Source organism: Camellia sinensis, chromosome 1 (genome assembly GCF_055761805.1).
Source record: "Camellia sinensis isolate YWXY chromosome 1, ASM5576180v1, whole genome shotgun sequence".
Taxonomy (NCBI): Eukaryota; Viridiplantae; Streptophyta; class Magnoliopsida; order Ericales; family Theaceae; genus Camellia; species Camellia sinensis.
Window position 1 is genome coordinate 77,503,872 of NC_138961.1, and position 16,582 is coordinate 77,520,453.

Consider the following 16,582-nt stretch of genomic DNA (forward strand, 5'->3'; position numbering starts at 1 on the left):
TTATTTGTTCAGAAATGACAACTAAGACGGATTTGGTTTCAAACCTTTGGAGTTGGAGAAAGTCTTTGGTTATAATCTGATTATGTCCAAAATGTTTTGGTTTTTGAGAAATGAAACCAAATTATAGCATTAGCTAAAATATTTTTGATTTTATTCAGAAATAATGGGCTTAGTTCCGGGAGTACCGGTTAACTTTTATGAGTGGTGTAATTCTGGTAGTAAATTTTATTTGCTTGGAAATCGGTTTGTTATAACCTGGTTTATCCCCTAGAAATCTTAATTTTAAAATTGTTTCCCATGGACTAGGAGTCAACATGCTCTTGGATGTTTTGTCAAAAGGTTAACTAGATTTTAAGTGGGACTGATGTGACCCCTCCAGTCTTCTTGAAAACATTCCTGACCATGTTCGATTCTAGGTTAAATGGTGAGACTAGTTTTGAATTAAATTTCTATCTAAGGGATTTTCTAAGGGTTAAGTTTAATTTTTGGAATCACAGAAATGAAATTCTGTTGTGATGTTTCAGAAATGGCTTCAAAAGGTGACAAACAGAAATGTTGTTCCACCTGACAACCCTAGCTTCGTGAGATTCTTAAAAGAAGATCTTGAGAGATCAAGTGTGATCAAAGGAAATCATAAGATTGCATTAAAATATCTCTGAATTGATTAGAGGCAATTAGTATGGTATCCTTGTGTTATTTATAGCATTTATGATTGCTATGTGACTTTGCTTGAAAGCAAAGTTGAGACAACCTGTTATAATAGGTGAATATTTTTTGGATTTTTAAATTCCAAATATATTCTTAAATTGGTGGCTCCTAGTGAGTACAAGATCACTGATCACTGAGATAGAAAACTGGTGGTTCCTTGGAGGTGTTAGACCATTGGCTACACAGAAATTTTTGCTTCTATTTTACAAGTCAGTTTGCCAGAAAGTTCCTACAGTGAGAAAGTGCTGCCACGGTTTTTGTTCGCTAAGCTAGACAGAAAGTGCTTCTGCCGTAGCTGGTTTTGACCGTCGTATCTTGGGAGACAGACGCCAGGATTCCTCAAGCACTCAACCCGTGAGGCGGCGAAATCTGTTTTAAAGAAACCGCTACCGTGTAGGCTTCAGTTTGGCTTCTTTACCATTTATTGTTTTGTTTATTTCTGTTGAAATTTAGTTGTAATTATTAGCATATATTCTTAGTATATAATTTTGATTTCTTCATAAATTCATTTATTTAATTTCACGATTTGAACAACATTTAGTTGTAGAAAGAACTTGTTGTGGTGATAGTAGTAAGCTTTCATGGTTGCCGATAGGTTCGAATTTTAGGGTTAACGCGATGTGGCCTAAAAAAAATAAATGACGTAAAAGACTTAAATTTTATATTTATTCCAAAAGCTATATTAGAAATATTTACTCAAGTTAATGTGTGCCTTGTTGTACTTTAAAAATAAAAATAAAAAATTATTGATATGGTAGAATAAATTTTAAAGTGTAAAAGTATTTTTGAAATTTCTAAAATTCTATGAGATAATTGAATTGTCACAAGTCATGTTAGGATTAAATCAACCAATACAAATTGAAAAGCTATTTGACCAACTTATTTATGTAAGTATGATTTAAATTGATACATACATATCTTTAATACTTTTTCATAATGAGAATAACAAATATATACATATTTATGCATGTTTATTAAAAAATTTAAACTTGGGCAAATTTTTATTGATTAATATTCAAATTTATTAAATTAATATTTAGATATATTTCTCTATGAAAAAAAATAATCCAAGACCAAGTTGAGTTACATATATCATGAGTCATGTTATAACCCTATGCCCAGACCTAGTTAAGAAAATTTATCTATCAATTAGTAAACATTAAATAAATGATTAGTTAAAATTATATAATAGTTTTGTAAGTTGTAATGAGCATGTGTTATATTAGGAGTGTTGTAACTGGCTTAAACATTAAATATAGCCTAAATATCGATTTTAAGTTGACATTTATACTACAGCAATGCTAGGTGGCCACAAATTCTGTGGCTCAAATGGCCCGAAACTGCCAAAACAACGTCGTTTTGGTGCAAGACAAGTCAAAACGACGTCGTTTTAACAGTTTCGGGCCATTTAAACCACAGAAATTGTGACCACCAAACATTTTTCTTTATACTATTATTGGCCTAAATCCAGTTATTGAAGAATTGTTGCTTGATGATCAATCCAAGAGTTGCTTTTTTTCTTTTTCTTTTTTCTTTTTTTTGGATCGACAAATGTCAGTGATTAGTTTGTAGATTTGCACATCGAGAAGTTCAAACTCACACACATATTTTGTAAGAAAATCTTACTCTCTCGTTCCACTCCTAAGAGTGGAACTCAACACCTCCTCTTGAGGAAAGACTTGGTAGCCAAAAGGCTAGCAAACTAAGTTAAAACCCCTTATTCAAGAAAATTTATGAGTTACTTGTTTACTTATTTATTTATTTATATTGTTATATACATAAATATATATACATATAATCAAAATAAGAAATATGTATATAATTTTTTTTCATATTTATTAACATTTTAAAATTTTAATTATAAAATTTATATATTTATTTTTAAAATATAACTAATGTCTACTCTATTAATATTAAGGTATACTTACGTTCGAAAATATTATCCAATATTAGACCGGACATGTGCTATGTTTTTAGCCTGGAAATTGCTTTTGAGAATTAAATCGTTAATTATTAATTTAAACATTGTATTTAAAATTTTAAGCTTTAATTTCATATTTTCTTAGTAGGATTAGGGCATGTATACTTGAATTTTATAACTCTTTATAAATTATTATTAAAATTTCATTTTGATTTTTCTTCTAAATTTTAAATTAGTTGTAGAGTTAACTATGGTTAAATTTTTGTTTAAAGTTAGATATGATAAGATAGGCCATTAGTTTTGTAGTAATACTACAAATCTAAAATAATATACTCATAATTTATCCAGAAATACTAACATCTGATTTGGATTCATTTTTTTATATGGGCTCCATAATACACAAATTTAATATCCACCGCAGAATCCATTCTGGTTCCAGATCAGGGACCCTAAATCTAGGTCCCTAGACTTATTCATAGTTTTATGCTGATTCATGCACATTCATATTTTATTATTTAAAAAAATACAAATGTGCTCAAATTTTATAAGGATAAAATTACATTTGAAATATTATTTTAAATTTAATTTCAAATTAAATATGACTTAGATTTTAAGAAACATTATGGCTAAAATTTATTTTTTAACTTTCTATATAAGTAATTTCAAAATTTGAAATTATACATATAGATTATATATACATAGATAGGAATGATAATACCATAAATAGTTCATAAATTAAAAAATTTAGAAGATCTTCCATATTAATCAAGGATTTCATTAAAATATTAAAATAAAAAAATCAATGATAATATGCTAGGTGTATTTTTATAATTTTTTAAATAAGACATTTATGAAAATAGAATTAGAATTTTAAGACTCAATGAACCAAACAACATTTTTATTTAGGGATTGTTAAGGGTGTCTTAAATAAGTGTACTTTTTGTCTTTTTAGATTAAAAAATTGAGGAAAACAAATATGGATGTTTGAGTTAACTTTTTGACTTTTTATGAAAAAATGTGTATTAAAAAATTGTATAAATTAGTGTATAAGGGAAAATTAAGATTGAGAGTTGTGCAGTCGTAATTTTTAACTTTTGGTGAATAGTGATAACTTTTTAATTTTTAAATTTTTTAAGTAACTTTTTAACTTTTTGACTTTTTAGCAACTTGACAAACTTAGCCTTATATTATAGGAAAATACTAGAGGTCTCAAATTTTCTACTAAATAAATGACCAAATGTCTCACATGCGTGTGGGGCTCACAAAATTGCGGACCTCACACCCATGTGAGAAAATTTGGTATACCTAGCATTACCCTATATTATATAATAATTATGCCAATATTATAAATATTTGAATTTTTAAGTTGGGCCCACAATGAAATTGAATTGGGCTTCAACCGGTTTAGCCTGTAGCCGGTCATAATACCGCGGATTACGCCACAGAATCCCAGAAAGGCAGCGTGTTTAGGGCGACCCACCAGTAAACGAGGGAGTCCACACTAATTTCATTGTAAACCAAAACCAAACCAAAACAGAGAGCCGTTCTCTCTCTCTCTCTCTAAGTGATATTTAAACATCCCATAAACACCCTGAAAATCGGCTTCAGAAATCGTTCTAAAGGCTTTTCCATGGCGTTGTCTGTTTCATATATGTTGCGTTTGGTCCACATTGCTTTGCTTTTCGGCCTCTGTTTCGCTGCAGACCCATTTGTTAACTTCGAATTGGAGCTCTCTTACATCACTGTTTCCCCGTTGGGCGTGCCTCAACAGGTTTTGCTCTCTCTCTGTGTCTGAGTCATTTTTTCATATGGGTTCGCTTCGTTTATTTATTTATTTATTTTAAAGTTGATGAAACGATGATACAATCTTTGTTTGTTTTGTCATTCTTGTTTTTGGTCTCGATTTTGGCTTCAATTTTCAGTCTTTATTGCTTTCTTCTCATATGTTTTAACAGTATTTTTTTTTTTTTTTAGGTCCAGGAATTAAGGTTTGATTAGTAGATTAGTGTACAAATGTGTTGTTTTTTTTGGTAATTCTTGTACATGGTTCTGGGGCTTTTTATTAATTTTCTGCAATCTTTTATTAATGGTGAAAATAGTTTTTTTTTTTTTTTTGTCTTTTTAAAAAAAAAGACTAGATACGGGTTATTAATTTTCTGTAGATTAGTGTACAAATGTGTTATTAATTTTCTGTAAATCTCTGTTGTTGTTTTCTCAAATGGGTTTTGAATTTTTTTTTTCTTTTGATATAATTTTTTGTTTTTTTTGGCATTAATTCCTGTTTGATTTGTGGTTTATATGGGGAATTTTCTACATGGGATTTGTGATTTTAATGGTACTTTATTACTATTTTTTTGTTTACTATTGTAAATTTTAGTTAGATGAAATGATTCTATTGCTGTAGTTTTTGATCATTTGATTAAAAAGTTATCATAGATGATTGGCTTTGTTACCCGGTTTTTTTAATTTTTCTTTTTAGTATTCTTTGGCCATGGTTCAGTAACTTGTATTTATGTGCTAATTGGAGGTGAATCAGATAACCAGGCTTTAGTAATTGGTAAAATAGACGAGGAAATAATTTATTTATATATTTATTTTGGTTTCCCTTGTTTGCAGGTTATAGCAGTCAATGGAACATTTCCTGGTCCAACTTTTAATGTAACGACTAATGACAATGTGGTGGTAAATGTGAATAACAAATTAGATGAAAATCTCCTCATTACTTGGTAAGTTTTGGCAGATTGCCTAATTACCTTTTTAAATCAGCTTGCTTTTGAAAAGGCGGGACTGCTTTTCCTGAGTACTTCTAAGTGCTTTTGGATTTATGGTTTTGACAGGCCTGGAGTGCAAATGCGTCGTGCTTCTTGGCAAGACGGTGTTCTGGGCACGAACTGCCCCATTCCTCCAAATTGGAACTGGACCTACCAGTTTCAAGTTAAGGATCAGATCGGTAGCTTCTTTTATTTCCCATCGCTCAATCTTCAGAGAGCAGCTGGTGGCTTTGGTTCTTTTATTATCACTAATCGGAAAATCATTCCGCTTCCTTTTAGTACCCCTGATGGGGATATCAACATTATGATTGGTGATTGGTATACCCGAAACCATACGGTTCGTATATGTTATAGGATCAATTGTTTTGAATGAGTGTTGATTGGGAGTGTGATTTTATATTGTAAATTCTAATGGTGGTCCCGTTTTCAATGTTAGGCACTGAGAACGGACCTTGATGCTGGAAAAGACCTTGGAATGCCAGACGGAGTTCTCATTAATGGGAAGGGACCTTACAGATATAATACAACGCTGGTCCCAGATGGCATTGATTATGAAACCATCAATGTTGACCCAGGTGAATGATTAGCAGTTGCATCTATAAATTAAGGTCATTTGAAAACTTCAAATAGTGACTTTATCGTCATTTTTTTTTTTTGATTTGTTGGTTATTCATTTTTTTTTTTTTTAAAAAAAAAAACCCCCTTTAATGTTCAGCTGTTGTGCAATTCAAAATTAATTCCATTTCATTTCTGGTTGTTTGAAAATACCCTTTAGGGTTCCCTCTGCCATTATACCACCTTACAGTTGCTAAAAATTTATAAATCGAAAGTAATCAGCACCCATTTTGGTTGGTCATAATTGTCTGTGGAACCAATTTCTGATTCTGACTGCATCATTGTAATTGCTGCTATACATTTCTGAATAGGAAGCTTTTTATGTCTGGTTTATTACAAATGAGCTCTTGCTTTGATGACTAGGGTCATTGGAGTATTTAGAACATGCACAGGCGTGGTCATACCTCAATGTAGATGAGTTATAGTGAAACAACTGTGGATTGTGTTAATGTCATAAATTAAAATTGACCTGGTTTGTGTTTAGTCATTTTGTATGTTCAGCTTCCCTGCTGTACTCCTTTGTTCTGAACCTGCTACGCTGTGATTTACTGCAGGAAAGACTTATCGAATTCGTGTGCACAACGTTGGGGTCTCAACTTGTTTGAACTTTCGAATCCAGAACCATAATTTGCTTCTAGCAGAAACGGAGGGTTATTACACATCGCAACAAAATTACACTAGTTTAGATATCCATGTTGGGCAGTCCTACTCTTTTTTGGTTACCATGGATCAGAATGCAAGTAGTGATTACTATATTGTAGCCAGTGCTAGATTTGTGAATCAGTCTCTTTGGCAAAGTGTTACTGGTGTGGCTGTCTTGCACTATTCAAATTCAAAAGGAAAGGCAGCTGGTTCCCTCCCTGATCCACCAAATGATGTATATGACACATCATTTTCGCTGAACCAGGCAATGTCCATCAGGTTTGTTCCCGTTCCCTTGTTTCTTTTGATATTTGTTAACTTCTATGTCTTTTTAAATTGGAAACTTGTAACTGTCTTATTGAGTTATTTTGTTTGTGTTCCCTGTTTTTTCATTAAAGAACATTTAGGATATATATTGCAAATTTTATTCATATGTGCACAACCCAACCTAATGGGGTTCCAAGAATTCATTTCTTTTAATGACAAAAAAAAATTTCTAGTTTTCTGAGGAAAGGAGAGAGATACATTTGCATCGTCTTTGGATCATGGATTTGGATGGGGAAAAGGAAAAGGAATGTGAAATGTGAATTATCCACCTTTTCACTTTTCCTTTCCAAATCCTTACCCAAATTCATGATCCAAACATATCCTTATGATGCAGTGGACAATGTGCCAAGAGAGGTGGAGAGAAAGTCAGAAAGCCCTTGCAAGAGAGATGCATTATAGGGCAAGTTTAGGAAACCTTATGCCTGTAGCATTTAGTGAAATGAAATTTTGAAAAACTTGGCCAAGAAGAAGACAGTGATTGAAGAAGCACAAACATAGACATGGGCATGGGTATGGACAAGGGACATAACGATTTTGAAAAAATTGGAATACGGACAGGATTTTTTTCTCTATAAATATTTTTATTGGCTGTGTATGGATATAAACTTAGGACATGGAGACATAAGATACCTCAATGTATATATAGGTGTAATTTTTTCCTCCCTCTTTGTTTTCATATATTTTACTTGATTCCAAATCAATTTTCTAAAATACACGTGGCTGTGAAGTGTTCCCAATGTGCCTGTAAAGAAATAATAATTAAAAATTTTGACACAACACGTGGCGTGTCGGTGTCCATATTTGTAATAAAAAGTGCACATTTTTGGTCCTTGAAGAAATTTAGAATATACCAAAACCTTTTAGTCTTCGAGATTAACTATTAAATCATCATCTATTATCAATTAAAGTTGATGTGGTCCAAATCTTAAACCAGTGCTTCATATAATTTTAAAATTCGGCTATCAATTCACACTCCCATGCTAGTTTCTCCTTTTGTTCTCTATTTATTTCACCATGACCTCTTATTGTAACTAATTATCATCAATCCATCTTGACTAATGTTTTCCCTACTTGATCAGGCAAAATGTATCTGCTAGTGGAGCTCGCCCTAACCCACAAGGTTCATTTCATTATGGTTCGATCAATGTGACTGATGTGTATATGTTAAGGAGCCTTCCCCCAGTGGTGATTGATGGGAAACTCCGAGCTACATTTAATGGGATTTCATTTGTCAATCCCGATACGCCAATAAGGCTCGCCGACAAGTTTAATGTGCAAGGTGCATACAAGCTTGATTTCCCAAGCCAGCCATTGACTGGACCGCCTCGGACTGACAGATCTGTTATTAATGCTACATATAAGGGTTTCATTGAAGTCATATTGCAGAACAATGATACAGTAGTGCAGAGCTTTCACATGGACGGTTATTCGTTCTTTGTTGTTGGGTATAGTTCTTTTCTTGGTACATTCATATCCAATTTTAATCAACTCACAAGTGTGCACAAGATAGTAACTTAATTACTACTACTGCAGAATGGCATATGGGGAATGGACGGAAAACAACAGAAATTCATATAATAAGTGGGATGCAATATTTCGCTCTACAACACAGGTTAGTTTTTTATTGGATTTTTACAGTGTTCCTTGTTTAAATTATAACGACAATAGAAAGGACCTATGTTACCATGTACTATATTACGGATTAGGGTATGAATTTTAGGTGCGATCGTGTGTCCAAGTGTCAAGACTTTCGTAAACCTAAATCTTAAGATATTAGGATATGCATTCAAAAGTAGGATATTAGGATATATATATATGTATGTATATAGTACATATTGTATAATATTCTTAGATAAGCTATTCTAAATTATGTAAAAATGTACTTAAAATTAAATAAGATTTAAGAAAAATATGAAATATTTATCTTTCATCTATGTAGTTATCAATGTTTTTACTAGAAATGTATGTTTCTTATTCTTTAAACATCATAAAAAGTTAGAATCCAAGTTTCTAAATTGGATATGGGTGTTGGATGCGAATCTCTCACCCTCACTCTTGTGATATTTTGATGGACACACGTACTTTGGGAGAAATAGGGGAGTCATAGGTTACGCAGAAGATTTATGCATTTGATTTACTTTGCTAGTTGGTGCTGCTTAGATTTTTTTTTTTTTTATTTATTTTATCGTTTCTTTCAGTTTGTCTGTAATGCCTATAGTATGTGCTGGAATTTCTACTCATTAAAGATGTATATGGATTCTGATGTATTTTCTTCGACATATATGTGTTCCAGTAATTATTTTCCCTTGTTTTACTATTTGTAGGTATTCCCTGGGGGATGGACAGCAATTCTCGTATCTCTCGACAATGTTGGAGTGTGGAATCTTAGAGCAGAAAATCTCGACAGATGGTATCTAGGCCAAGAAACCTATATGAGGATTATAAATCCTCACGAAGACAACACAACTGAATTGGATGCACCCAATAATGTTCTTTACTGTGGTGCCCTGGCCAGCATGCAGAAGTATAGAAACCTAGCTTCTCTCTCTCTCTCTCTCTCTCTCTCTCTCTCTCTCTCTCTCAAATAACTGATCAATGTATTTTTATTCCATTTGCATTTCAGGCCACAAAAAACCTCTACTTCAGCATCAACTGTCAGTGGGCAACCAAAGTTGTCTCTTGTGCTGCTGATGGTGTTGTCTGCTGCCATTTCGATTTTATAATAGGCACTTCTGGTATGCTTTGTTTGGGTTACAGTTTTTAGTTGTAAGTGTGTAGGTGGTGTGAAAAAGAAGTCTTGCTAGCACAATTTTCCTGTTGTTCATTGACATTATAGGTAATTGGGGCATCCATCATATGTCATGCAACAAAATTGCATATTGATGATGAGCAACCCATTTTTAATGGCATTTTATTTGTACCGAACTTGTGTTATTGTTTGGTATTTGATTTTTTTTTTTATTTTTTTTTAATTTGTTTTTCTTTGAGAATTGTATGCAACAATTGCAGTTCAAAGTAAATGGTTGCTTATTTGGTTTTACAGAACATGAAAAATGTGGAAATTTTTAGTGCCTTTGTGGGATGTGGACAATTAGCAATAATGGTAGTAATTTTGGTGATGATTTCTATTTCAAGCTATGAATGCCTCGATGTTGTGTTTTTATTTTTTGAGTATCAATTTTTAGTTTCTAAGAAATTGTATCAAATAGGCCTATTATGGGAAGGGGATTTGTGCTTATATGTGCCGTGGTCATTCTAAATTGTTTGGTAAAGTTTACAGTTTTTATTTTAGAAATACTAACCTATCACCCGTGCTTTGCACGGGATAATTATAGATATTTATATTTATTTTAAATTTTTTTTAATATATAAATTATATTTTTTAGATTTTTTATAAAAGTAATTTAACAATCTTATCACTAATCATAGTGTATAAGAGAAGTTGAAAAAGGGTATTGCAGTAATTATACACAAATTGTATCTATAATTATTTGTATGAGGGGATTAAATGCTTATCAGGGAATTTTGACCTGATCAATAAATGCAAGCATGTGGAAAGACATGTGGATTGAAAAAAGTTAATAGATGCTGATCAGGGAATTTTGACTAAATAAATGTTGATTTTTTTTTAATAAAAAATTTAGAAAATTCAAATTGAGATATTGAAGTTCTCACAAGCCTTAGAGTTAAAAATTTTATTTTGCTTAATATGTAGTATAAACATAGATAGATAGATGTAAATATAGATATAGATAATATAATATAGATAGATAGATGCGTTGAAATTTTCAAGAAATTTTATTTATGCTAGTCTTTAATGCATTAAAGTTTAATTATGAGAGAGTTTTGACCAAATCTCCCAAAAGGCATGAGGATTGGAAGAAATTAACAAATGCTAAGTTTTTTTTTTTTTAAATCAAAAAATTAGAAAAATAGAATTAGGATATTAGAGTTTCCACAAGACTTGTAGGTTAAAAACCTAATTTTTTTTAGATAATTGTGTTTATAATTATTTATATATGTGAATTGCGATTTTTTAAATGTTTTTTTTTCTTTTTTTATATTATATTAAAATTTAATATTTTGATAATAACCATATGTGTTAGACTTTTCAAGGAATTAAATGTCTTTTTTTTTTATTATTTTATATTAAATTTAACATTTTGATAACAACCATATGTGTTTGACTTTTTAAGAAATTTTTTTTTATGTTTGTTCTTAATGCATTAAAGTGTTATTATGAGGGATAATAATCATATGTGTTGGGACTTTTCAAGGAATTCATATGTGTTGAATTTTAAAGATATTTTTTTTATGCTTGTTCTTAAAGCATTAAAGTATTATTATGAGGGTAAGATTTGGGGGTTAGGACAAGTTAATAAATGTTAAGGTTTTTCTTCTTTTTTTTAAATCAAAAAATTTAGATTGAAAGATTAGAGCTTTTACAAAATTTGGAGTTAAAAATCTCCTTTTACTTAATATATAGTATAGATATTTTAAAAACAAGTGTTGCGATTTATGGGTTGTGTGTGTGTGTGTGTGTGTGTGTGTGTGTGTGTGTGTGTGTGTTGTTGTCTGGCTGTGTAGAAGCCCACTTTTCAATTCCTCACTATTGGGCTACCAGTAGTCAATTGATAGATGTTGGGCCAGACTTACTTGATGTCATTATTATTATATATAAAGTTCTATAAGAGTGTAATTAAAGGCTTTAGTAAGGGGAGAAATTTTTATATGCCGATAGAATATATAACATGTGGTATCTTATATTATTGTGATTAGATTTAATAGTACGGTCTATTATATTTATGTTTGATATTTGAGAAACAATATAAAATATATACATTTATAATTGGTGAAAGGTACTGTCACGTGGTACTCTATTACCATACAAAAATTTCTTCAGTAAGGGATTTGCAAACTCATTTTCCTGATTGGTTTAATTTAAGTGGGGTCTATTGTCCTAAAATAATCATGTTATTCACGGATATTGGAGGTGCTGTCACAGTACCTGCCGTGACGTCTCATTTGAAGTTTGTCTTGATTTTATTTTGACGATCTCATGTTATAGAATTGGTCAAGTATGTTACCCATTAAAAAAAAAAAAATAAGGTTAATGTGATATGCATAATCTCACGATTAGATCATAATTGATTTTAAAAAAATTATTAAATTATACCAACTGTTTATTTTTGTGAACAAAAATGTGGTCTTGTTTCGCGTTACGAATGTCTATTTGACTTCTTCTTCTTTTTTTTTTTCTTTTTTTTTTTTTTTTTTTTTTTATGGATGATCTACTCAATCAATTTTATAATATAAATAATTCGAATCATCAAAATATTATAGTGTTGTTATGATTTATAAATGTCTAATTGACTTTTTTTTTTTTTTTTATGGATGATTTACTTAAAAAAATTTATAATATAAACTATTTAAATCATTAAAATATATTCGAGAAACACCCCCACAGACTCACAACAGTATTGTGCCTTACGGACAACACCATCCCCAGGTTGGTTATTCACACATCTTTTATGTAACTGGACAAAATTGTTTTCATCTGGCACTCCATAGTGATAAGGTCAAGTATTTATCAATAATGTTACTGTGATTAAAATTTAGATATTAAAATGACACCAACTGTTACTAATTTATTTATTATTATTTTTTTATTCTCAAACTAATCTCGGAAGCTTATGTGCCCTAAAGGGTTGTTTTGGAAAGATGGTAAAAAGTAACTTTTTGACTTTTAATCAAGTTTTTAGTTTTTTTAGACAAATGATTTGGAAAGTTAGTATAAAGTGACTTTTGACTTTTTTGATTAATGTTTGTTTATGATGTCAAATCATAATAAAATAACCAAACTACCCCTATTTATTTAAAATATTTACAACTTCATCTATGTAACACAATTTGACTCATGAGGGTAAAATTGTAATTTCACCGTTGGCTAAAAACCAACTTCCCAAATGAAAAAAAAAAAAGACAAAAAAGTCAACTTTTAACTTTTGCTACAAACTAAAAAAAGTGACTAAAAGTCAACTTCCCAAAATAGTCGAAAAATACAATTTCATTACAATTTGATAGGGTTGAAAACGAGCTGAAATGGGTAGTACAAGCCCATACATGCCCTCCAATTTGGTGGCTGTGTTCCATCAGATGGATGGTCTTGGATCCTCCTGGGGTTTTGATTTCTTAAATATTTGTTATATTATGAGGTGTGGGGATGAATGATTTATGCTGTTCCTCCCACACAAATCCATGTAATTGTCTACAAGGGTCCCCCAGATAATTGCACTCTAGATCCTGAGCCAAGCCTATTTCTGCACACAGAATGTGTGCAGTCTGTTTGTTATGTTAAGGTGGAAAGAAAAAAAAAATAAAAAAATAAAAATGATTGTAATCTGTCATCCCATTGGATATATATATATATATATATGTATAGAGAGAGAGAGAGAGAGAGATTACATTGTGCACTTGCACATTGTAGGAAAAGTAATACTTTTTGTGAGAGAAGTTCTACATTTTGTGAGATGAAAGTTAAAAATTTTAAAGTTATGATATGCATCTAAAAGTCATGTATAATTAAAGTTATATTTTTTTGTTAGAAATTATACATTTTGTGATAAATAAAAGGTTATATTTTTGTGAAGAAAAAAAAATTATTTTTTATGACAAGAGTAATGCATTTTGTGAGAGAAGTTATACTTTTTGAATAAGTGTATTCGATGTGCACTTGCACGTCATAGCATTCTCCACAAGTTCTTTTGTTTTTGGTTTGGACAATCTTCATATTATGAAAAATATACATCTAACCAGTTTTTTTTTTTTTTTTAATACCAGATCTCTCAATTTTTTTTTTTTTTTTTTTTTTTGGACAAATGAAACTGACAAAATAAGAGAGCTTTCTATACATTCTGTGTACATATTTTTTCCCCCAACTTTGTTAGGTATGTTTGGAAGTGCAAATGAGTATCTGCCTATGTAAGGACTAACAGGGGCTGACAAAGGTTTTGGATTTGGACCAAAGAGCAGTAAAAGAAAACTTGAAGAATGAAAAGAGGCATAGTAGAGAGGCCTTTGGAATTGTGGGGTTGGAAAAAGAAAGAACATAATTAGAAGTCACATGGAGTTGTTTCCAGGTAGTGAATCATGTTACCTTCATCTACACTACTACACACATTACATTTTAATAAATAATACCCTAATTCATTCACTCCTCCATAGTGCCTTTTTCATGCCCTTCCTATGTGTACTATTCAATTTTCCAAAAGTGGACTCTCTGTCCCTCTCATTTATGTCTCAAATAGGGGTGTGTATAATATCGCCGAAACCGCCGAAACCGTCAAAATCGCACCGAACCGCACCGCCAAGGCAAATTCGTTATTATTTGCCAATCGAACCGCCGGTTTTTGGTAAGAAAAATGACAAATTCTAGTGACACTTTTATCAATCCGCCGGTTTTTATTTTTCTTCCAAACCGCACCGACCCGCACCGCTATTAAATCATGTTTTTTAAGATTCTAAAAATTCTTTTTTACTTAAGTTTGCTTGTTGTTCTATACCTTAGAATATAGTATTACATTACTGCTCGAGGGAAATTTTATGTATTGTATTTGATCATTGTAACTTCCGCAGATGCTTGTAATGAACTGATGGCATAGTCGTTGATATTATCATGTTGTTGTTACACTTGCTGCATCAGAAGAAAATTTCGCAAGATGCTTAACATCACGGTATCTCGTCTTTTTTTTACTCTTTGATTTAAGTTTTGTAATTTGAATTATATTTTTTACAAACCGCCAATCCGCCCGAACCGCCAAGGCAAATCCGCCATTATTTGCTAACCGAACCGCCGATTTTTGATAAGGAAAATGGCAAATTCTAGTGACACTTTTATCAATCCGCCACCCGCCATACGGTTTCTATTTTTCTCTCAAACCGCACCGACCCGCACCGCGCACACCCTTAGTCTCAAATCAAATGGGCAGGAGAATTATTGTCCCTTGTACCATCAATTGTAGGATTGTAAGAGTATCTCCAACAGTGCATCACAAAAATTCATTAAATTTGAGTAAAAATTTGAGTAAAAGCTTTCCTTCATATCAAGTGTTCCGATGAAGTGTTTTAAAGCTTCATCGGACCATCGGTTGGCTGAGCGGATTTTCGGCCGGTCAACTAGCCAATGTATATTTTTTTTATGTTTTTTGCCTTGAGATGGTCATCTGGGAGGTCGATCAACAAGCCGGTCAACCAAACAATGTAATATTTTTATAAATTCTTACCTTGAGGCGGTCATTCGGGAGGACATCCGACAATGGTAATGAACAGTGATTTGATAAAAGAAAAGTTCGTTCTCAGTTTGATAAAAGAAAAGTGAAATCCTTAATTTAATACCTATTTAATAAAACCGTTGGAACAGAAAAATGAGTCTTTTTTCACCAAATTCAAATTTGATGATCAATCTGAGTAACCATTAGAGATCGTCTAATTTAAAATTTTCATATTTTGAAATTCTTATTATATATTGAAGTTGGGAATATAATTTTAAATGTCATTTGGTACATATTGTATTGTTGATACACATAGAAATTTTTAATTTTGAATATTAATATTTATCAATATATTGGCAAACTAGGGATGGCAATTTAAACCCGGCCCGACGGGGACCCGATCCCCCGACCCCGATGAGAATGGTTTTTTCCCGAAAAATACCCCGTGGGGACGGGGATGGTATTCAAAATTAAAATCCCGTGTAGTTTCGGGGCGGGGACGGTGATCAGTGTTCAAGCCCCGGCCCCGGCCCCGGCCCCGAATTTTTTCAGAAGCAAAATTACCATTTTGCCCCTGTATATATATATACAAATCAAAACTTTCACTCACACACACAGAGGCACGCACGGCTGAACCTTACACACACACACTCATCATCACAGCCTCTCATCTCTCTCGGTCTCCCTCTCTCCATCTCCCACCACCGATCTCCATCTCCCACCGCCGATGTCCATCCTCCCACAACTCCACCGTCTCTCCCACCGCCAATTTCCCTCTCTCCCACCGCCGATCTCCCTCTCTCCCACCGCCACCATCATTGACAAAGCTTCGCCGATCCACCACCATCACCGACCAAGCTTCGCCGATCCGCCACCATCATCGACCAAGCTTCGCCGATCCAGCAGTGACACCCTCACCCTAGATCTGGAATATTCTCTCTCTCTCTCTCTCTCTCTCTCTCTCTCTTTCGATTTGTTATATATATATATATATATATATATTATATTTGAGCATGAATGTAGCAACAGATCTGTTAGATCTGGTTTATTTATTTATTTTACGTTGTTGTTAATGATGATGATGATAAAGAACAGATCTGTTAGATCTGATTTATTTATTTATTTATTTTTTATTACATTTGAGCTCATCAGATCCCCGTTAAGGAACTGATTTTTTTTGGAATTGATTTGAGCTCAAACTTTGAATCTGATGTTGTTGTTGCATCTGATTTTTTTTTTTCTTTTGGTCGAGGACTTTTCGGGGTTGGGGAAACCCGATCCCCGTTAAGGGGCGGAGGCAGGGGCAGTTATGAGCCCCCCTTCGGGGC

General features: G+C 32.3%; 1 protein-coding gene across 1 annotated transcript; it reads left to right on the forward strand.

Moving 5' to 3' along the window:
• Positions 1–4,060: 4,060 nt before the first annotated feature.
• Positions 4,061–10,038, forward strand: LOC114319443 (monocopper oxidase-like protein SKU5). The gene is made up of 9 exons (XM_028266452.2): positions 4,061–4,400; positions 5,246–5,355; positions 5,467–5,737; positions 5,837–5,975; positions 6,570–6,936; positions 8,064–8,429; positions 8,518–8,596; positions 9,309–9,508; positions 9,608–10,038. The coding sequence occupies exons 1-9, from the start codon at positions 4,260–4,262 to the stop codon at positions 9,705–9,707; spliced, it is 1,773 nt and encodes a 590-aa protein (XP_028122253.1). The 5' UTR covers positions 4,061–4,259; the 3' UTR covers positions 9,708–10,038.
• The last annotated feature ends 6,544 nt before the right edge of the window (positions 10,039–16,582 follow it).

Excerpts from the sequence above, each read along its gene's own strand:
- LOC114319443 (XM_028266452.2), top strand. The coding sequence starts at position 4,260 with ATGGCGTTGTCTGTTTCATATATGTTGCGTTTGGTCCACATTGCTTTG. Across the intron at positions 5,976-6,569 it reads AACCATCAATGTTGACCCAG|GAAAGACTTATCGAATTCGT; the intron begins GTGAATGATTAG and ends GATTTACTGCAG. Across the intron at positions 9,509-9,607 it reads GCCCTGGCCAGCATGCAGAA|GCCACAAAAAACCTCTACTT; the intron begins GTATAGAAACCT and ends TTTGCATTTCAG.